Consider the following 23,295-nt stretch of genomic DNA (forward strand, 5'->3'; position numbering starts at 1 on the left):
GTTAGAGATCATATGAATCATTCAAACCATGCTGAATCAGGATGCTCAATTTTTATTATGAATTCATATTGCTAACGTCAGCCGGGGCAGAAGTATACTTCGGACAGGCCCAACAGTACTACAGCCTAGTCTGCAAATATATCAGTGTGCTGCCAGCCACATGAGACTGTATCACATAAACATTTAATATGGTTAGTTGGTTGATTTATTGTTTATGCTGCTCTCAGGTATACGACACTGACATGTAAATAATCTGGTTTGGGCCAGACAGTCCAGTGATCGACAGCATGAGCATTAATCTATATGCATTTGGATACGATGACGTGTCTACCAACTCTGTGAGTCTGATCACTCAACCTGTTAGTTGCCTCCTAGGACAATCAGGGGTTATTGAAGATCAGTTCTGATGGGGATCTTCATGGGTCCAAAACGGAGAACTGACTGAAGTGATTTGTACTTTTTTGAAATCAGAAAACTGTGCTGATACACTGAAACTGGATATTAGTTCACCATAGTGAAATTGGAGTATGTATCATGTTTTAAGATGAGGGTAGCTCAGGTGGGTATTGCCTATTTCAGTTTTGGGAGAAAAAATCGGTTTCTATTCCCCACATGGGTAAAACGTATCAAGCCCATTTTGGTTGCCCATGGCTGTGATGTGCCTGTATTTTGCTAAAAGCAGCATAAGACTATACTCATTCATTCATAGTATGTAGGCTGAAACTCTGTGCACACTGAGAAAATGTCCATGTTTTGGGGATGAAATGTCACATCTTTAATGTCAATCATTGCAGAACGTACACACACCCTACAAAGGTGGTCATCAAGCCGTTAGAGGGAATTAAGATGGAGTTATGTATTCTGATAGCATTTCCAAAATCTGATGTCTTGAATTTTTGCCCATTTACTGACTCCATTTTGTGTCACCTTGATGGTCAAGCTGTAATCATGAAGGTTGTGGTAATTATAGTACAATGAAGTTTTGGGTGGCATGAGCTGCTGACTCCCACAGATGTTGTGGACATCTTTTGGCTAACAGCCAGATCCTTAGGTGCACAATCTCGACAGTACCACATCACCAGCTCACATACTGAAAAATTGATTTATTTTCTGCTGGGGATGTAAAGTTAAGGCAGCTTATCAAATTAATTCTCAATTTGGCCATGGCCCTCAGGAGACCCTGGTGTACTCTCACCATGACTATCTGGTTGGCATGGCTCAGGATGGGAGGATGAGGCAGTATCTGGTAATATTGAATTGTCCGCACCTAAATTTATTTGAGTGGGTATTGAAATGAGTTTAAGTCCATCTCCCTCAAGAGAGACGAAGGGAAAAGGCAGTACCACTTCTGACATCTTTGTATGGTGTGGTAACAAAGAAGAGAAGAACATTTAAATTGATGTTTTGTGTGTTGCCTGGGCCTGGTTCTACCTTATATATGGGTCATCTGTTAGGCACTGGATTAAAGGGTTAAATGAAGGATCTCGAGCATGAGGTTGTAGGTCATCTTCCAGAGGGAGGAAGTTGAAAAGTCAGAGGAAGATGAAAAGAAGTGGAACAAAATGTGACTTGGAAATATGGAGGGCAATACAATCTGGTTTTGTTTTTGATTCTTTCTTAAATGAGGAAACAAAGGCGATCTTTTCAATTTTTAAGCAAGTCATCCGGACCCAGTCTTGAACACTGATGTTCACAATATTTGAGTCCTCATACGTTGCTCTCCTCAGGATGGGATGGTTCTGTTAACAAATGTTGCAAACTATTTTTACAATCCTAGTTAGATACATCTTTAATATTTTAAGTCATTTTTGAGGGTTCAGTGCATTGAGTCGCTATTTTGTTATCCCTGTGCGTTTATCTCAAGGTCACAAGGTCACAAGGGAAGTTTAGCATTTTACCTTGTCAGCAGTCGATTATGGTGATCTTCAGTTAATTTTCAGGGTCATGGCGATTGTGTATTTTATGAGTTTCATACACTGGTCAAGGTCTAAGTGACTCTTCAAAATATGTTTGTGTTTGGACAACAACAGTGCAAAATATCAAGAGACTTTGAGAGTAATGTTTTTGTTGACATTTACTTCATCTTAAACTACGACTTTCACTTTTGACTTCACTTTGATTTGATAATATGCGGCAGGGGTTTAGTTCCCCTTAGTGACAAAGTTGTCTTAATCAATAACCATGACTGATCTACCATACCTTTGTATTTTTGTAAAAGTATATGAAGCTGTGTATAGTGGTCTCACATGAGCTATCTCATTGGATAAAGATATGTAGCATTCTTCTACACAGGCCCAGGTGTGAGGGGCTGTAATGTCTAAAGGGAAGCGCCGTTCGTGAGACACGGAAGTGTTCGCTAACTGTGTGTGAAGTTTATATTTCTAACGCGGAGAACTAACCAGCGAAACCTACCTGATGTGTTGAGTTTCTGAAGTCCAGTAGTTAGTATACGGCACAATCAGTAACCTATTGGAGTAGTAATGTATAAGGAGTGAATTGCCGTATCTTTGTGTCCATGGTAAATGGCATTTCGTGGGAAAATGGCTACCATTATCAAGCGAGGTGAAAATGACGCTGCCCTGCGGCCCCCTTGACCCCCGACTTGATTTTTCAGTGTTTTTAACAATTTGTCATTCTCATGCCTCTAATTAGTCACTAACCTTCATAGGTACTTGATATGGTAATGTCTGCTATGAGAATGTACCAATTTGCTTTAAAGTCTCCATGATTAAGTTTTGACGAAAAAATAATACATTTGTTCTCCATGTCTATGTTGGGGAATGAAAGTCCTTAATTAGTTTGTCTTAGTCTGAAGACACTCATGTGAAAGAATGGAAGAGATAGGTGAAGAGATTGACAGGAGACAGCTTGATGCAATGTGGAATGACTGACAGCAAGACTACCAGTATTGACTGGAGACAGTATTGGTTTACAACATTGTGTATGCCCATGACTTAGATATGTAGGGAGGGTGTTCACTCAGATGTATTTGGTATGGGCCAGTGTTTGCAATACTTTAATTTGCCTGGAGTTGTCCATCAGAGCAGGCAGGCGTTGAAATCCACAGGCCCTGAATGAAATCTTCAGGCCCAGTTTGTCACACCAATGAAAAAATAGACTACACTTTATACACAAACTCAGACTGTTTCTAGAAAGTCAATTAACAAAAACTATGGCACAGAGTTTTTATTTATTAAAGACTGGTGTTGACATTCCTATGTGCAAAGCGCTGAGATACCAGAAAGTGAAAGTGTAAGTTACCGTAATGCAGTGGATCATAGATGATTCCCCACTTTAATAAAACAAAAAAATATGTGAAAGATTCTTGTTGAAAAAAAGACAGATAAAGTACTAAAGGCCGCGAAAGACTACAAAAAGCTGAAACTACCAATCCAGTACAATAACAACCAGCGCTGGGCCTCCGGAATGGCGCTTATTTTGAATGCTGCTATGGGCAACAGACTATGGAAACTGTATGACTTGAAAATTTTGTGTAGAGGATTTTGTTGAAATATGGTCTTTGAAATTATGTATGGAAAGTGTGAATGGTGTATGCCTATGAAATTGTGTGTGGCTTGTGTGAATGATGCATGAGTAAGTGAATTTATAGTTTTATTCCAGCTATATGATGGCTGTCTGTAAATAACTGAGTCTTCATCAGACAATCCACTGATCAACAGCATGAGTATTGATCAGTGCAACTGAGATACGATGATGTGTCAACCAAGTCAGCGAGCCTGACCACCTGATCCCGTTAGTCACCTCTTAGGACAAGGTCACATGCCTATAAAATTGCGTGAAAGATGTATGTGTATGTATTGATAAGTGGTGGGTGTGGATGATGTGTGCCTATGAAACTGTGTAAAGCATGTTGATAGTGTATGCCTCTGAAATTGTAGTGCATTTTTTCAGGAGAGTCTATGAATATCCAGTGGATGAAGATTGTAGACAGAATGGACTTTCAACAGTCATGCAATAATTACGTAGAATGTCGCTGTCGGAGTCAGTGTCTGATGAAAGCAGCCAGTGTACTGTGGTGTGATGGGTTTCATGGTTGCGAATAATCGCTGCTGTTGACCTCTGGGTAATCTTCCTCCTGCCGGATATAAGTGGTTTTGCCAGTCCTGATGTCAGTTGGTGTGAACAATCATACTTTAATAGGTTCAGTTTCACGTGTTCTGTTATTTGCAGCAGAATGTTGGTGACATATTGGCAGAGGAGAACAAGGACTTGTCACAGAGAGCAAACGAGGCAACAATGTAAACTGTAGAAAATGGTATTGGTTTAAACAAAGTCAGTATGTTTTCCCAGATTTGGTTGTTTTGTTGTTTAAAGCCACACTTTACAGCTATATGGTGGCGGCCAGCAAATGACCAAGTGTGAACCACACAATCCAGTGATTAACAGCATGAGCATCAATCTACGTAGTTATGTTGCTATGATATGTGTCAACCAAATCAGTGAGTCTGACCACCTGATTCTGTTAGTCCCCTCTGTCAACAAGCATGGGTTGGGAAGATCAATTCTAACCCGGATCTTACCCAGCTGAAACGGCACCATGGTTGACCATGGTCAACCACGGCTTACCACAGTAAACCATGGTATTACCATGGTTTACCGTGCTAAACCGTGGTCACCAACATTTCTAGACCATGGTAGACCATGGTCTAACATGGTCATCATGGCAGACCATGGTCATTATAGACCATGGTCACCAGTAACCATGGTAGACCATGGTCTTTTCCATTTTACCATGGTAAACCATGGTCATCACAACTCATGATCACCAGAAACCATGGTAGACCATGGTCATTGTCCTTTTGCCATGGCAGACCATGGTCATCCTAGACAAAACCATGGTAAAACATGGTGTTTTCGTTCAAAGCAGTGGTTGACCATGGTCATTTCATGAAAGTCCATGGTAGACCATGGTCATCACAGAAAAATTTTACATTTTAAACTGTGATAAATAAAAAATTTAAAAGGGGAAACCTGATGGTTTCATGACTCTGTGTTTCATTTATGAATAACAAATCTTGTAGGTCCTTGTTCATACATTTGTGTGCATTAAACAACTAAATCTTAACACCTCAGTGAGTGTTAAAATGTAGTGTGATTTAAGATAAAAAAATAGAACACGATGTCATAAAAATAATCATAAGCGGAACTATTCACTGATTTTACTAATATTTGCTGCAGAGATACACAAACAAACAACTGACGTCTTATACTCTGGAAAAGCAAAACAAAAATAACCCTGTGTTCATCTGAAAATATAATAGGCATGGTTTATTTCTCCCGATCCCTTTGTTAAAGTTGTCCATGAAACTGTGTAAATCTCGTCTCTCTCTAATACTAGTTTTTGTGTGTGGGTGCCTTTTTCTTCTTGTTTTAAAATAAACACAACAAACATTGTACGACAGAAAAGCTAAACAATGTCTCAGCAATATAGACAGTTCAAAGAAAAACTCACCTTTTGTTAATAGCTACGCAACTAGTTGATACTGTAGAGGTTTTCTAATTGCCCTGAATAGTGATATTTAATCCATAAAGTACAGACCCTGACGCAAATATATCCAAGAATACCCATGTAAGTCTAGAAAATATGGATTGTAGATTCCCTTAACTTCAGGCTGCAAATGAAGAAAGTCCGTTAAAAACCGTTATGACTTAAAAAATTGTGTAGCACAAGGTGTCAAAGTTCACGGTGCCTGTAAGGAAAGATTCAGTTTGTTCTCAGATTGTAGATTCCCTTAGCTTCTGCGAATGAAGAAAGTCTCAGCGCTCTATTTCATTATATTATTATAGTATTATACTATAGTATTTTCAATATGAACTTTTTTAAGTAAAATATGTTCATTTCAGAGACTAGTTGTTAGTCTATCCATAAAGTAAAACTTTGAAGTACACTGTCAAATTCGTCTCATTTCATTGAATTTCTCCCGTGATTTTCTCGATCGCAAGTGAGCAGATACTTATAAGTACGTCTTTCGCATTGTTTATGGTGAAGCAAAAACATAAAACAGTAAAAACAACAAACAATTCACTTGGTTCTATAAACAGAAAGAAATGTTGAAAAGAATTTTGATATCGATGTTTTTTTTACAGCTTTCCAAACACGTACGTCGATCTACCCGTTGAAAAAAAATCAGTGCTCTCCACTTTTGAACACATTTCACTGTCACATTCTGTTCACCACGTGCAAATACGACCATTAAGAAATTAGGTCAATTTTGACTAATGAAATTAAATTTACGGGCGGGGATATGTACATAAACTGTCCTTCCACAGATCGATCAAATCGGTCAAGGGACGTGTGCACACAGAACATCAAGTTTTCGCAATTCCCACCGTTGAAAATAATACGACATAAATATTTATTCAAATTTCGATGTTTATGCCGAAATACTGTAATTCTAGCCATTATTACATCGTAAGATTAGAAATTATCCATTGTTGTGAAGTAACACGAACGCGCGGTACATGGCTCCGGTTTTCGCGCCAAACACGGCCACGCCCTTCGTTCTTCCGTAATCTATTGCGACTTCATGAGCGCTAACCGTACAGCTTATTTATTACATATGCAGTTACGATTATATTCCTGGTCGTAGTAGATCTATGTGTATATATCTATGAAAACGTGTTGGCTTTAATTTTTTTCTTAAAAAATACGTTTCCACTTCTAACTCGCACCATTCCGGGACAAGCCGAATGGGGACGATCTCTTCGCGGCACGATGCCATTGCTGCTAGTGCTATGTGTCACGTAGACCTGTGTGAGCGCGCAAAGCGAGCGAGAGGCGCCAAACACAACTTTTGCCAACAGACAACGATCTAAGCGAAGAATAACCTAACGTATTAGCGATTCACGGATTTGGAGGATAATCCAATGTTGGATATGTGAAGAAGGAATAGACTAGATTTATGCCGATGGATACGTCTCAGGTTGATTTCCAATGGAGATGAGCACGAGCGGTAAGTAAACAACAGCAATATTGAAATCGTTTTGAGTGCCCCGATATTTAAATTGTTTTGAGTACCTTAAGGTTCGCATACGAACATGGGTAAAGGGGTAAGCAACACTCTTTGATTAGAATGACGTAAGACAATGTAACAATAACATATATAGCAATGTATGAAGTGTTTATGTCGTACATTCTCAGTGAATATCTCTCAAACGGAAGGAATAATGTGTGATGAACGTTAATTTGAGGTTTTATGTAATATGTTCCGTTCATTTATGTTAAGACGCGATCAGTATCTAACGGTATTTTAAAAACCGTTATGACTTAAAAAATTGTGTAGCACAAGGTGTCAAAGTTCACGGTGCCTGTAAGGTCAGCCTGAAAGATTCCGTTTGTTCTCAGATTACACACACAATAAAATACACTCAAATGATCATAAAAGGGAGGTAATTGCTATAGGCACGTTTATGGACATTCCATTTTCTTTCTATCGTATAAATTTGTATTCAGCTTTGTAATAACTGCTGTTTGTAAACCAATACTGAATGTGTCAGTACATTTTGCCATTCATTTAACGTGGAAATAGGTTCAAATACTTTGAGATACGTTTTTATCAATATTATGATAGTGCTGATTATTATAAGTATTATGAAATTTTATGCATCATTTCAGAATATTGTATTTGGTTATGAATGTAGACAAGTGATTTGGAAGCCAGTTTTGTGTTTTGACTTCTATTGCATGTTTTGCTACTGATATACACTCTTCACATTAAAAGAAAGTGATTCAAAGTCATTAATGTATAGAAATGTTTTTAAATAACATGATTTAGTATAATACTCAGGTGAAAAAATATCTGAAGTATGGGAAAATACTTAACATTTTTTCAGCAGTTATAAATATACAATTAAACAACACAATTTCAATATTTGCTTAAGAACCTTTGAAATGGGGAAACACTGTTATTAAATGTTGTTTGTGTGTTTTTCAGATTTCCACTGGACAGTTCTGAAGAAATGGTACTAATGTTGAAACAGTGAAGATTAAGTTATGTTCCAGAGCCATTTGCTCTTCAAACTGAAGACTTAGATTCAATTCCTCTCCTGGGTACAGTGTGTGTAGCCCCTTTCTGGTGTCTGTCGCCGTGCTATTGCTGGAGCATTGCTAAAAGTGGAGCAAAACTAAACTCAGTCAGTCACTCACTCACGCACTATCCCTGAAGCAATGTGGGTATCTTCTGTGATGTCCCCACTGCTCTTCGTGAAGGTTCTTCCAACATGTGTGTATAATCCTGTCTCGTCTGAGAGAAATTGTGATGCCCCCTGTACAACTTCCAGGTAGATGATTTGGGGCACTCCTGTAAATTCTGTGTTGGTCGTGACTCTCATTGTGTCTACTTTTAAATCAAATAGTCTAATGGGATTTCTGAAATTGTATATTACTGCATGAAATGTTGTCCCGAAAGAGTTCATTTTCCTGGATACAGACTGAAGGACATCCCATTTCTGTTTTAAAATAATAAATAATAATGTCTTCTGAAAAAAGATGAACATGTCCACATACCATTTTTCCTCAGCAGTGTAACTGGATTTATAATTCTAGCTGCACAGGATATCCCACAATCCCTGTGAGCTTTCCAACAGTTATCGTCAAATTGTCTTTCATTTAAATCTGAGGCAATGTTCGTAATAAACTTTGTCTTCGTAATGTAAACAGTTTGTTTTCAGTGCATGGGTCTTTTTTATGTTAATTCTTTAATATTTGATATTCTAATTGATTTCTATGCCATGGTGTTTGTGCTATATCAATTTTCTATGTAGGTTGTGGTGTGATATGGTTGGTTTTCAACATGGTCTCAATAGCCAAAGGTTATTCTGATGGTAAACTGTTGTGCAATCTAACGAACATGTTGTACTTACTATGGTCTCATTTTTTTCAGTAGTAATAAATGGTACACCATGGTCTCCTTTTACCATGGCAAACCATGGTACACCATGGTCTCTTTCTGCAATGGTAGACCATGGTTTTACTTAACCATGGTAAACTGTGGTGCCATTTACTACCACCATGATGTTTTGTTACCGTGGTAGACCATGGTTAACCATGGTCTTTTTTCGCCATGGATGACCATGGTCCACCATGGTCTTATTTTATTCTGGTTTACCATGGTAGACCATGGTATGCCATGGTTTTTCTTTTACCATGGTTTACCATGGTACACCATAGTCACTTTTTACCATGGTAGACCACGGTTTTATTTTACCATGGTAAACTGTGGTGCCATTTACCGCCACCATGGTCTTGCTACCATGGTAGACCATGGCTTACCATGGTCTAATTCTGCCATGGTTGACCATGGTAGACCATGGTCTTATTTTACCATGGTAAACTGTGGTGCCATTTACCGGATGTGGTAAGCCGTGCTAGACCATGGAAACCATGGTCTGTGAACCATGGTCTACCATGGTATACCATGGTATACCATGGTTTTTTCATGCTTATTTCAGCTGGGTAATGGGTCATTTATCCAAAGAGATTGAAAAAGTTTGAGTTCAAAAGAAAGCTGGTCAGTTGTGGGGGTTTTGGAGGACAGGATGGAGCCAGGATATAGGGTGACTGGAATATGATATGATTCACTATGGTTGTAGTGATCCAGACATATAGATAAGATGTTGTGAACACCCTATCATAATTTTAGTAGTTGTGAATGGTGCCATAGAAACTCTGTAACACCTTTGGCGCAGTGTGTTTAGTGGCCATAGAGAAGGCAGGAGCCAACAGTCACTCTCACACAACAGGACATGGTTAAGTGAGTTTCCTTGCAGTGTTGTCAGTTGGGCAGGAATTCAAGTCTACCAGAATAGAATAGAACCTAGCGAATAGAAATTGGACTTGAAGTAATGTCCCTTAGACAGACTGCCATTGAATGCTGTGCAAAACATTCACTAAAATATCAGCAACAGTTGTTATTAATGACACATTTCCTTCAGGTCATGGAGTTTCATAATGCGTTTCAGTGTTACATTGGGATATGTCAAAGGCACAGTGTTCAGGCTTCTGTTGTATTATGTCTTCCTTCCTTGCCTTTCATCATGGCTGCACCGGCAGCCTAGTTCTTAAGGCAGCATTCGAAATACCTGCGTGCCTGACTCCCAGGACTGATTATTTTCAAAACAGTCTGCCAGATTCTCAAATTAAACTGCCTGTCAGTAGGGATAAATTTGAAGTTATTGTTATTTTGCAAGTTCTAATTTGTTTATAAAAAGTGAATGAGGTAAGTTTTGGTCAGGGCTGGCAAGTTATATGTCTAACCACTCCTGTGATCTGGCTGAAATTTTGGAAAGTTTCATTCCTTGGCTAAAGTGTTTGCTCATCTTGCTGAATACAGGGGTCAATGTGTGAAGCCTGTTTCTGGTGTCCATTGGTTAAAGTGTTTGCTCATCTTGCTGAATACAGGGGTCAATGTGTGAAGCCTGTTTCTGGTGTCCATTGCCTTACTATTGCTGGAATATTGCTAAAAGTGGTGTAAAGCTAGACTCACTTACTCACTAACCCACAGGGGTTCAAATATCCCATCACCTGACGTCCAGGATAAGTCAGTTTTCATTTTGGCTAATATAGAGATGGTATTTTACTTGTCTGTGGGCTACTACATAATTTCCGCTTACAGTTTGAAACTGCAAATAAACATGGATTTCATTTCATATCTGCTCCTGTCCAAACGTAGATATTAAATTTTTCTATGATACAAAAGTAGGGTTATATTTCTTTGCTGTCTGTCATTACATGTATTTGATAAATAGTCCAGTAAACATTAACATCAAACACCATGTTGATTTATTCTTTCATAATTTCATCATCATGATTATGTCATAAAAATCAGGGCAAGTGGAAAATTAGTCAGGACAATTTACTTTCTGAAAGTCACTTGCCCTATGGTAAGTGGCTTTTAAAATTTTTTTGTACCACTTTATGGCTATGCCGGAGATTATGCTTCACATCTTAATGGTGGCTATGAGGAAGTTTAGACACTACAAGTTGGAGGACAGTCGATTTTAAAAACAAAATGTATGTTTGTTTTATTAGTTATTATACTCAGCTGTAAATTTGATTGGACCCATGAAGGTCTGGGGTAGAATAGGCGGCAAGTGGGATTGGACCCATGAAGGTCCGGGGTAGAATAGGCGGCAAGTGGGATTGGGTGGTCAAGCTCGCTGACTTGGTTGACACATGTCATCAGTCCCAACTGCGCAGATCGATGCTCATGTTGTTGATCACTGGATTGTCTGGTGCAGACTCGATTATTTGCAGACCGCTGCCATATATCTGGAATATTGCTGCCTGTGGTGGAAAACTAAACTCACTCACTGGGACAAGTCAGTTTTCATATCGGGCAATCAAATAATGGTATCTTACTTGACTGTGGGCTACTGTATAATTTCCACTTACAGTTTAAAACTCCAAATAAACTTGGATTTCATTTCATATCTGCTGCTCAAATGTAACAATTAAAATTTCACAATGATAATAAAGTAGAGTTATCCTTATCAATTGCGCTGTGGCAAGTGGCTCTAAGAGAAAAAATTCGAACCCTGACTTTGTTGCATTCTCTGTCAGTTCTTGTTATGGTAAACTAGAAGATGCCTCATTTAAGGAACCTCTGTGAGGACTGAAGAGCATTTGATCATTCAATTCTTAGCAGCTAACAACCTCATAACATGGACCTGAAATACATGTAAATGGAGAACCAACCTGTCAGTTTGTGGCATTGATGGTTTAAACCAGCTGCAACATTTACAGGCTTCTTCTAAATCTCTTCTATTTAACAAAACAGTATTCTAACAACTGATTTCGTGAGGGAAAACAAGTTGTATGATGAAATATTAATTTATGGAACAGCTCTACTGTCATTTCCACTGGCAGACCGGGGCTCCCAGCTGAGTACATTTCTGTGTTTGTTTACTTTTACAACTAGGATGTTTCTGATTCTAACAATACATGGTTTTTTTTCCCTTATGACACCTTAACTTGATTGCATGATGGTAGCATGTGATGAAATACATCCAATACTTCAATACCTCAACTCTCAAAGAGCATAGAAACAATTTACAAAACGTCTTCAAGAAGAGGCTTCATGAGAGATGCTAGTGGTTAAAGTGTTCGCTTGTCAGGCCTAATACCCATGTTCGATTCCTCACACGGTCACTATGTGTGAAGACCTATTCTGGTGTCCCCTGCCTTGATATTGCTGGAATGTTGCGAAGAGTGGCATAAAACCCAACTCACTCACTCCTAAAAGATTCTAGAAAATCGTTTATGAGTGTACCATACCACATTTTGGTTGGCTGTGTGTTCTTTCCCAGAAGGAGCTCTAACCCAGCACCAAAAGAGTAACACCATACTGCAGTGGATTTGGTAAATCTGGGTTCCAACTTAACCCTGTTAGTCAAGTGCTCTTTGTGAGTTAAATCAGGATTGTGATTCAATCACATTAGTGGCGGCCCCCACAGACAGGGGACTAATTTCTAGCACTGACATAATCATCCTGATTGATGACTTCATGATTCAGGCATGATAGCAACGAACTTAATGATCCTGTCCACTCCGAGTTTCTAGTGACCAAACTACGTGCTGATTAATGAGCCATGATGGACTTTTCTTGACGTGAGAATACTCAAGTAAATCCTTGAAGCGCATGTAAGATTTGAAATGCAGGATTTATAAGATCATAGTTGTGAATTTACTTGTAGCTATCTAAAATTTTATATGATGTATGTTATATTTGGGATTACACTTTCATTGTAAGATACAAATTGTACTTTTTGTTGGGTTGAGTCCAATCCAGGATTCGAACTCACACCTTCAGAGTTAGTATGTCATCATTTCGGAGACTAGCTGTCTACTTCAGAGTCACCTAATCACCCTAATGACGCAAAGTCAGCCACCTAACCCACTCAGCCACCACAACTTCCGCAAGGTGCCTAACATCTAAACTCTTATGTTAATCCAGATGATCTTGCGTAGACGGAGTTATCTAGTTTAGTGAAGCTGTGGGTTAAGTGGCTGACTTTGTGTGCTGCTAATTTACGTATTTGACTCTGAGGGTGTGGGTTCAAATCCCAGAAGGGACTCAAACCAAAAAGTGCTAAAATCTGAACTTTACTACAAAAGTGTAATTACAAATGTTACATTTGACCACTTTCCAAATGGCATTGTGTAATCATAACTTGATAACTCTATAATTGTCTTGATAGGGCAGTAATATTTGGGGGCTTTGTAATATTTGTCATGCTATTACTGACAGCCATTATGGCCTGACATAAAAGTGATATTCATTCGTAAGATGCTATTTCGTTACATGAACTGAAGAAGTGTACTTGTTGTGGATGCATTTGAAGATCATTCATGGAACTGGAGATTCTGTTATTGCATAATGAAATCGTGCATGTTTTCTTTACTGCTGCATATTGCAAGACTACGAAATCTGCACTTGCTGTAATAGACCCCAAATTCTGCTTCATTAAATGCAAGTTAAGTTTGTATTCAGAGATTGTTCCATAGTCACATAAAAGAGCAAACTGCATATAGAGCCAAGAAGCCAATGGCTTTTATAAAGTGAGGCCACGTTTTTAATACTTGGTGTACAAATGTCATTGTGCTGGTGATTGAATGAAAGAAAAAAAATAATCTGTGGAAACATTTCATTTCAGACTGTTTTCTTTGGAAGAAAAATCTCTTAAATTAATTGATGAAAAAATTAAGTGAAAGAGAAATTGTTGTTTGAATGGTCAATTTCCTTCCCCTATCAACCTGCTGAAATTAAATTTAGATGGGAAGTAACTTATTTCATATCTTCTGAGGCAATTTGAAATGAATGTCTGAAAGTTCATGTGTCATTGGTTAAGTTGTTTTGGCCACTGACAACAAGCCCCTGTTTGAGTGTAATCTACTGCATCTGACACATACGCAGAAAGAACACTGAGGTATTTATGTTCATGGAGTGCTAAATATAGGCCGATCTGATATGATTAGACAATTGCTTGTACGGCATATCAATATATTGCCAGCATATCAATATATTGCCGTAGTCAGCACTATTCCATCCATAACATGTCACCTTGAAAATAAGCATGTCAGATCTTTACACATCAGTGACTGGACATTGAATATCTGCCCACACTATGTGAGCAACGTTTCCGCTGCATGCAGTTACCGTTATCGCATGAGCAACTGTTGACACCACAGCTGTCAACCACTGGATTAGAGAATCAACACTTCATTATGTTGTGTATACTCCCTTGTTATATGGAAATCAATCATAGAAAGTTCTTCAATATTCATTAGCAACCACTTGGTGATTGGATATAGGGCGCTATACAAATGGACTTATTATTATTATTATTATATGTTTTACAGATTAAGATAGAATGCAGCAGAGAGGGTTTGGGTGATCCTGGCAGTCAGGCCGGTAAGGCTCATCATCAGCTCAGGGGCCTCACCCCCTCTACACGCAGCCCACACAGCGAATGGGACTTCTCCCAGGAAACACTGCCTAGTCGAACCCACCAAGAACTTTCCGGGGAATATGAAGACTCCCCAACCCTGCAGCCCCTTCTGCATTGCTCAGATTGTCAGAAGGGCTGCTCTCCCGGTGGAGAACCCGTTCACTCTCCTGATCTGTGCCAAGAGATCAGGAGGTACCAAACCAAGGGCACCGAGAACAATGGGAAGCCTGACGACAGTGTACTTGGGATGCAAGCGAGACATTTCAAAGACGAGGTCCGCATATTTATCATGCTTTTCCTGAATCTTGCCAATCACACTGCTATCAAAAGGGACAGAAAATTCAATGATATAAATAATTTCATTGGCTTTATCAAAAAGAACAAGATCAGGTGTGTTGGCTGGAATTCGTCTCATGCTGTATATTGGCCTATTCCAGAGAAGTTTAAAAGCATCATTTTCCAGGACGCCCTGGACATGTTCAGGGTTGTACCATGGATGGACCTCGGAGTCAAAGGTGGAGATGATAATAAAAGCAGCGAGCCATACCATCATGTCTTTTAAGATATGCTGTTTGTGCCAAGGAAGGGCATCCACTGTGTTGGACAGTCTCTGTTAATTCATTGCAAAGACGACATTTCATGTTCACATTTTGATTAAGAATCACATTTTGACAATTGCAAGTGGGAAGTGACTGGTCCTGAGCAGCAAAAAGGAAACCCTCAGTTTCACATTTGAGACCAGCCGACTTCATCCAGGCGAAGGAGTTGGTTGGATTGCTGTTCTGTTCCACACACTGCATGTACACACGATGCAATGTCTTCTCAGACAGCTTCTCTGACTCTGGACAGACTTGGTGAAGGACTTCACCTGGTTTACTCCCATCATTGTACCATCCAGCAGTACATCGCCATCAACAAAATCAACTTCAAATTGCAGATTGTGTCCAACAACCTTAGCACGCTTAAAATAGCTGTGGAATTCCTTGCTTTCATCGTGAGTCTTGATGTGCATCACCAGAGGATCATCCGATAAATAAATATGTGCAAAAGTGCACAATAACATTCTATCATGAAGAGCTTCCACATTAATCAAACCTTGACCTCCATAATTGATTGGCATATATAAATGATTAAGAGAGGAACGAGGGTGGTGTGCTCTGTTATCAGACATGATCCTTCTGGTCACGCGGTAAAGACTCTGGATGTCTGGTTTTGTCCAATCAACTACTCCAAAGGAATAGGAGAGGACTGGCACAGCAAAAGTATTGGTGGCTTTGATCTTGTTTCAAGCATTTAGCTCGGAGCTCCAGATTTTCTTCAAATGAGATTTATACTTTAATTTTGGCATTCTGGAGCTTGTCTCGAACTTGCATTCCAAGATAGGTGTAGGCCTGATCTTCCATGAGATGCTCAATAACTCCTCCCCCTTGTAACTTGACCAATCCATCATTAGTTACCTTGGCACGTTTCAAATGAAGAGTATTACATTTGTCGAGTCCAAAAGTCATGCCAATATCATTAGAAAAGGACTCAACAAGGAGAACCTGTTGTTTCAAATAGGTATCTCCTTTGGCAAGGAGCTCGGTGTCATCCATGTAGAGGAGATGGGTAAGAGGTGTTGGGGATCTGTGCTGAGGAGGTCCAGGATGGTAACCCTCCTCCCTATTGAGCAGAAAACTCAAGGGATTTAGAGACAAACAAAAAAGCAATTACTTGTCCTAAATGACAACTTTCAGGATCCTTTGATGACTGTGTAGATGCATATCATTTCATCTCAATTTATCTGATGTACATATTGATTACTGGACAAATAAACTGCTGTCTAAGTAGACCGGTCATACTGAGTTTGACAAACCCTAGTAGAAGGATGCGATGCGTCAGCTAACCTTTGAGCAGTCTATGACTGTCCTATCAAACATAAGATGGCAGAATGGATTTATCAAATTAAACAACAACTACTTTTTTTAAGTTTTGCAGGACTTACAAATTTTCTCTCCCCCGGTTGCTGACACTGATGAAAATCTGCATAAAACTTGATATATAAATATTTGACCTGCAGTACATACTCTTAGGGTTTTCTGATAGCATGGTTACTGTCAGTGTATGTTTCTGTAAGATGACATCCTGGAATATTGACAAAACACTATTTTCAGCAACTGTTTACTCACTGTTGTGAATAATGGTGTCCCCCATGTGTGTCACTGTGAAGTGATTGTGCAGAAAATGGCATTTGGAATGGTTTGATTACAAACGTTCAAGGTAAAACTTCAAACGGTTATGTGCAGAAGTTAATTATGGTAAGCTATGTTCTGACAGGTCAGTTCAAAAGGATAGGTGATGCTTCTTTCTACTAGGGTTTGTTAGACTCAGTACAACAGTGTAACAATAATACTGAGCAAAAGTTACTTCGACTGAATAAATGGACAAATGGTATCTTTGCATATATGGGACGTGAAGAATGTGACAAATGGTATAAAGATGATTGACCATCAGGGAAGCGGAAGTTCCTTAATGATGATTCGCACTGCCATGTATTACTTCAGTGTTGTTATTGGTAAAATTGAAAAACAATACCTTCATGCGCGATGGAGGCAGGTTTTGGCGATTTCGCTGGATCTTTGTGTATTCTGCCATATCCGAACCTGTTCTGCCTTCTCTTCGAATGTGACTACACTACATACTCATATTCACACATTCATATAACATTCATGACAGGGATCCAGTTCATTATTATTCACGACAATAAACATTCATTTAATTATATTTCCTGTCCTCTCACGTGTTGGTAATATGTGTTAGAAAAGGAAATGCTTAGTCTTTATGCTAGCAACTGATGTCACTGATTTTTAGTTATCAAGTCAAATGGTTTTCATAGCTATTTAGTGCTTCACATCAAATGAATTGTGAGGAGAGTCTACAATGGGTATACTATTTTTACTGTTTTCTATTTCTCACACAAGTTGACAAATTGGATAGAACCGACATTGTGCTCAAACCAAGTCACCTATATTTTTATGAAGTCATTATTTATGCTGGAGATATGCTTGTCATGTGTTCATGGAAGCCTTTCACAAAGTAACATGATACGAGTGTTTCAAACTCCCGCTTGCCCAACTGTCTGGGACAGTTTGTTTGGCAACAGTTTTTGTAAAGTTGCATCCCCAATGTCTTGGACGAATCTGACTTTGAGTATAATGACTAAGGCCTTGTAACTCAGGAACCGTTCAGTATTTTCAGACCAAACTTGATAGATATAATAATCTCAAGTTATAGTTGTGCCTTTTGCTATTTGCGCAGTTTTGGCATTTTTAGTTTTTTTGTTTTTCCATAGGACATTTTGGTGTTAGTCTAATGGTGGGTTGGGCTTCGTTTCCAGAGCATAACTCAAAAAACGTTCAATATTTTTCTGCAAAACTTGGTAGATATGTGTGGCAGACCCCAAAGTGGTGCCTTTTGCTATTAACAGGCTTTTGTGATTTATTATTTTCTCAGTTTCCATGGAAATGTTGCGGACGTAGTCTCAAAATGGAGGGATAGGCTTTGTTTCCGGAGCATAACTAAAAAACTTCTTAATATCTGTCAGTCTAACTTTGTAGATATGCGTGGCAGATCCCAAAGTAGTGCCTTTTGGTATTTACAGGTTTTTGTGATTTATTATTTTCTCGGTTCCATGAACACCTTGCAGACTTAGTTTCCAGAGCACAACTTGAAAACCATTTCATATCTTTCAAAAGATCTTGACAGATATATGAGACAGATCTTGAAATGGTGACTTTACAGATATATGGCATTTATATTTTTCATGAATTCCATGGAAACAATTCAGACATGGTCTAAAAACAAAATAAGTAACTGTCAGATGATTTGTCCTTTCCAATATGTGGGGGCCGGGGGGATATGTCATCTTCTGATGACTCTTGTTTTTCTTAATCCAGAACAGTCTGGACTGGAAACTTTCTGGCCCATCTGGTAACTTTTGAGAGGTACCAGACCAGTTGTTTGGCTGAAATTCTGTTGAGTTTACGATGCTGATGATACCCTGGCTTATTCGGGCCATATATCATGGTATACATCTTGTTATTAAACTGTGTTTAATGTTGCCCCTTGCTAGAGTTTGACTTTACACAAGATTTTAAAAAAAGCATGCATCACACATGTAGTCTGTAGTTTGTTCATGAATTGCCTCTATTCACTCAGCAGTGAATGGGTCCTGTCATATGACTGTAAAGCTTCTAGCACCACAAAAGTGGCTTCAGTTTCCTTGGGTAAGAATGCATTAGCAGTTGAGCATGCACAAGTACGTGGGAACAGACGTTTTGTATATTGCCATTATAATCAATACAAATTAAAGATGAAGTTGGAGAATGACGCTATTTTTATTGATATCCTTCCTTATTTATTACTGAACAAAGAAGTAGTACATATACATAAATTATCACTCTTAATCAACAGATCATTTTGTTGAAGATTACTCTGTCACAAATGACGTGTGTATATTAGTATTGGGAAGTGGTTAAAATCTCACAATTGATGATTGTTTCATTATCAACCAACAATCTTCGAAAAAAGTTGGATATGAAAGATTTTTCAGATTTTCCTGTTCAGGTTGTTATTGCGGATGTGTATAACATGATTCAACTTGATACTCTAAAGTGATGACTGATGCGTCATGAACATTCACTTCCTGGAGTCTTCAAGAAATATTCAATCATGACTTTTGAGTTAGTGAAGTGAGTTTTCTAAGAATAAAAACAAGTTTTCAGGTCCTGAGAAAATTGAAGACATGTTTCATCATCAAGTGTTTTAATGACTTCATTAATTGTTCCCAAATCGTTTGTGTTTGATCATGAGAAAATGCGATCGATTCCCTGGTCGTTTGGTCACTGCGGCCAGTCTTTGATTGTTTCGATTAATTGGAACACCACTAGTGTTTATTATAGAAATGACCCAGTTCTGAACCATCACAAAGTTGTACCAACCTCAACATCGATATGCTTGCAGGGAAGCAGTGACACTCCTCCTTCAAAATGAGGCTCTCGTCAATGCCACTGATGAACGAGGATGCACACCCCTTCATTTAGCCTCATGGAGTGGTCGTTCTGACATCTGCACCTTGCTTCTACAACCCTCATCAATACCTGCTCAGATCAACGCACAGGTAACTAAAGAGATACAGTCTGTACATGGTCAGATCAGGGCACAAGTTAGTATAGGGACACAATTTGTACATGTATATTGCATATCACAAGTGTATTGTTGACACACACATACTTCCAGAACACTGGGATTTGTATCTGCCATCACAGGTTTCTGGTGTGACAATCGATTGTACCAGAGTACCATGCAGGGATGACCTAGTTCTACAATTTTATTATAGTCGCATCGAAATTTATTTTAAGAAAATTCATTAAAATTCAGATATACAGTTAAACATATACTTTTGTCAATTAAATGCATTTTCGCCAAACTGTGATGACAAGAAGAAATGTATTGCTGATCATTTTTAAATTTGCTGTTGGCAATATGTGAAATTAAAGTTTTACTGTTGATTAGTATCATATTATATTTCTGAGAATCCATCATGATTTTTAATATTTAATTGACAGCTAATTTTATGGTCAAACTACTAATTTTGATCGTTCAAACTACTATTTGCAACACTTTGGGATTGGCATCTCTGTACCCTGCAGTACGATAGTGTAGACAGCAGTGATCTGAGACTAAAAAAAGGCTTATGCATTCACAGTAATTTTTCAACTGTTGAGTCATATTTGTGATTTTACTATTTCAGTCCTGGTCAAAGATGGGATGTTGTTGGTATGATCAATTTCTTTTTGGGTTGCAGATTTAACTGCTGGGTCTTACTGATGTTTTTAGGTGTATGTATGGGGGTGTTTTAAATACGTCTTTGAAACCTTACAATTATTACTTACATTGTTTGAATTATTGACGATAAACAACATAAACACGTCTTTGTGGGACAATGTATTGATATTTTTTCTAGAATTTATCTCCATTTCTAGATGTTTATGATCTTCAGCATTCAGAGTTATCGCTTTTGATTGGCTATTTTCTCAATGCCAAGTGTGTTTTATGTCTATTTATTTCACATTTGATAACTGTTTCCAAGGACATAAATCATTTTTAAGCCTACATTTTTAAAGAACTGTGGTTGTTAATGTTTACCCCCATGTTGCTCATTACTCTGTCCACTAAATAAGACCTATCGTATGTTTTACCAAACATATAAAACATTGTTATTATTAATCTTTTATTTTTTTTGTTTTACCTTCATAATTTCATTATTTGCTCCCAAAATAAATCTCATGTGCAACACAGCAGTGGATACTGGCGGTGCTATTTCCTTGTTTTTCAATGAATTATTGTTTATTATATTAACAAAAGAGGTTCTCTCCTAACACTCTACTGCTTAATATTGTTAATGTGTTATGATCAATACAGTGATCTGTTCCTTTCTTGTATGTTATTTTATGTTTTACTGTAGTTCAATTCATATAAAACTGAAGTTGTAACATTATTGTTTTTGCCTTTTGTATATAATGTATGAAATAACAGTGACCGTCCCAAGAGGGGAGTTGAGTCCGGGTTAGAAGAGATCCCATTCTACCTACTGGGTTGAGCAGGGGTTTACATAACAGCTTAACACTAATAACAGCATTGTTTGCTACAATATCGACTGACATCATAGAGCTGTAAATTTGTGATAAGTAACATCAAAAGTAATTAAGAATCCGATAATGATCTTTTACTATGAACCTTTGTGAAGAATCAGATTTGAGAATTTCATATACTGAAGGAAAAAATGAGGGATCACATGAAAGATCAAGTCTTCCTGTATTTTTTTCCAAGTGTTTTTTACTTTGTACCGCATAGCTTCTAAAAAAACCTGGAAAGAAAAATAAGAAACGCTTCTGTTTATATGTGATCCATAATTTTATCCCCACATAATGTGTACGAGAAATAAATGCATGAGATGTTTTTATGGATTACAACTTCTTTTTTCATACGTTTCGATCTGTGAAGATCTGTGTTAGAAGTAATCTTCAGTAACCCACCCATGCTTGTCATAAGAGACGACTAATGGGATTGGGTGGCCAGTAGCTTGCCAACGTGGTTGACACATGTCGTCGTATCCCAATTGCATGGATTGATGCTCATACCTTTAATCACTGGATTGTCTGGTGTAGGCTTGATTATTTACAGACTGCTGCTGTTGTACCTATGCCGTTGCATAAACTCATTTATACAACATGCAGAGCTAACTTATGTCATCTAATAAAGTTGAATTTTGTATAATTTCAGAACAGTGATGGTGAGACACCACTTCATTGTGCTGCTCAACATGGTCATTGTATAACTGTTTCAGTCCTTCTCCAGGTAGGTCAGAGTTATGTCCCTTTGTTAAAGGTTTCCTGTCTTCAGTATTAGTAGGTGAGCTTCTGGAGTGACATTTCCCTTGATTTGCCAATGAAAAGCTGCATTGCTTCTGATTAAATAAACCTTTTGAGTTCTATATGTTTTGGAAGATAATTTTGTCAAAATTAACCTTTGAATCACGGTAAATGAATTCTGACATCCAAAGTATCCAAACTTGGATTCCTACAGCTATCTATTTGATCTGAATTGAATACTGCTTCTGATTTTGACATACAGGAAGTATATAAGTTGTTTTTGAATTTCCCTTTCCTGCTACTCAAAGGTTATAATGATATTTCAGGATAATGCAGATCCAACCATACGAAACCTTGGAGAGTTCTCCCCCTTGGATCTTGCTGCCCAATATGGCCGCCTTGATGTTGTCAAACAGTTGATCACAACTCACCCAACACTTGTGAACAACTTGATCTTGAACCACTCTCCTTTACATCTAGCGTCAAGGAGCGGACATCGTGCCATTGTCCAGTATCTCCTGGATTCAGGTTTCAGTGTCAACCTAAAGGTATGACCTCACACATGGACTGCAGTGGTTTCTCTCAGATAATATGACATCGTTAGAAATGACTGCTTGCATGCCCCCTCATAGATAGCTTTAAAGAAGGCAAGTTAAACGTCGAAACCTAACAAAATTTCATGTCAGTATGTTGTCACATGTTGTCATTAGATGTTGATACACTTGTAATGATAATACATGTGCATTTATATTGCGCTAATCCATGTGCTATATACAACTTGGTGAATGCTTACAATGATAACAGTCAAAGCACAGCACTTGCCCACTTAATGTGAAGACATTCAGACATTAATAGAAAACAGGACAGTGTTTAGAGTCATTATGTTATGATAAAAGTTATTTTCTGGCCAAACGATGTTCTTTTTTTAGATAATACTAAACCTTAATTTGCTTTCAAGCATTCAGTACCAAATTGTGATCCCTGTAATAATTAAATAACATCTGCATGCTCCAGATGTTTAGTGACTCATTGTGGATATGAAATGCTGACAGCCTGATTTGAGATGATGTGTGCATGTGTTTTCTGCAGTGTGTGTAGGGGAGCTACAGTTTCAGTTGGTTGTAGCTGACTTGTTTATGTGTCCTAACTCACCTGACTTGGATGTATTGAATAACAAAATGATGCACTGCATTTATCGTGTCTAATCATGAGTCCACAAGCATGTTTGGTAGCTGCAGATGTCACCCATGATGATCCCAGTTAGAACTGACATTCAGTCGTCTTTATGCTTGTGATAAGAGGTGACAAACAGGATTGGTTCACACATCATCGTATCCCAGTGTGTGTAAATCATGCTGTTGATCACTGGATTGTCTGGTCTGACTGGATTCTTTGCAGATCACTGGCATATGGC

At 38.3% G+C, this 23,295-nt stretch overlaps 1 protein-coding gene across 2 annotated transcripts in view; it reads left to right on the plus strand.

Annotated features, from left to right (window-relative positions):
* LOC137261298 (ankyrin repeat and SAM domain-containing protein 1A-like) overlaps positions 1–23,295 on the plus strand; it is a 166,213-nt gene that overhangs the window by 24,627 nt on the left and 118,291 nt on the right. For both annotated transcript variants that reach the window (XM_067799022.1, XM_067799021.1), the window contains exons 3-5: positions 19,471–19,627; positions 21,793–21,867; positions 22,208–22,429. In XM_067799022.1, the coding sequence (XP_067655123.1) occupies positions 19,471–19,627; positions 21,793–21,867; positions 22,208–22,429 (454 nt within the window). The remainder of the gene's footprint in view (positions 1–19,470; positions 19,628–21,792; positions 21,868–22,207; positions 22,430–23,295) is intronic.

The sequence above is a fragment of the Haliotis asinina genome, chromosome 14 (assembly GCF_037392515.1).
Source record: "Haliotis asinina isolate JCU_RB_2024 chromosome 14, JCU_Hal_asi_v2, whole genome shotgun sequence".
Taxonomy (NCBI): Eukaryota; Metazoa; Mollusca; class Gastropoda; order Lepetellida; family Haliotidae; genus Haliotis; species Haliotis asinina.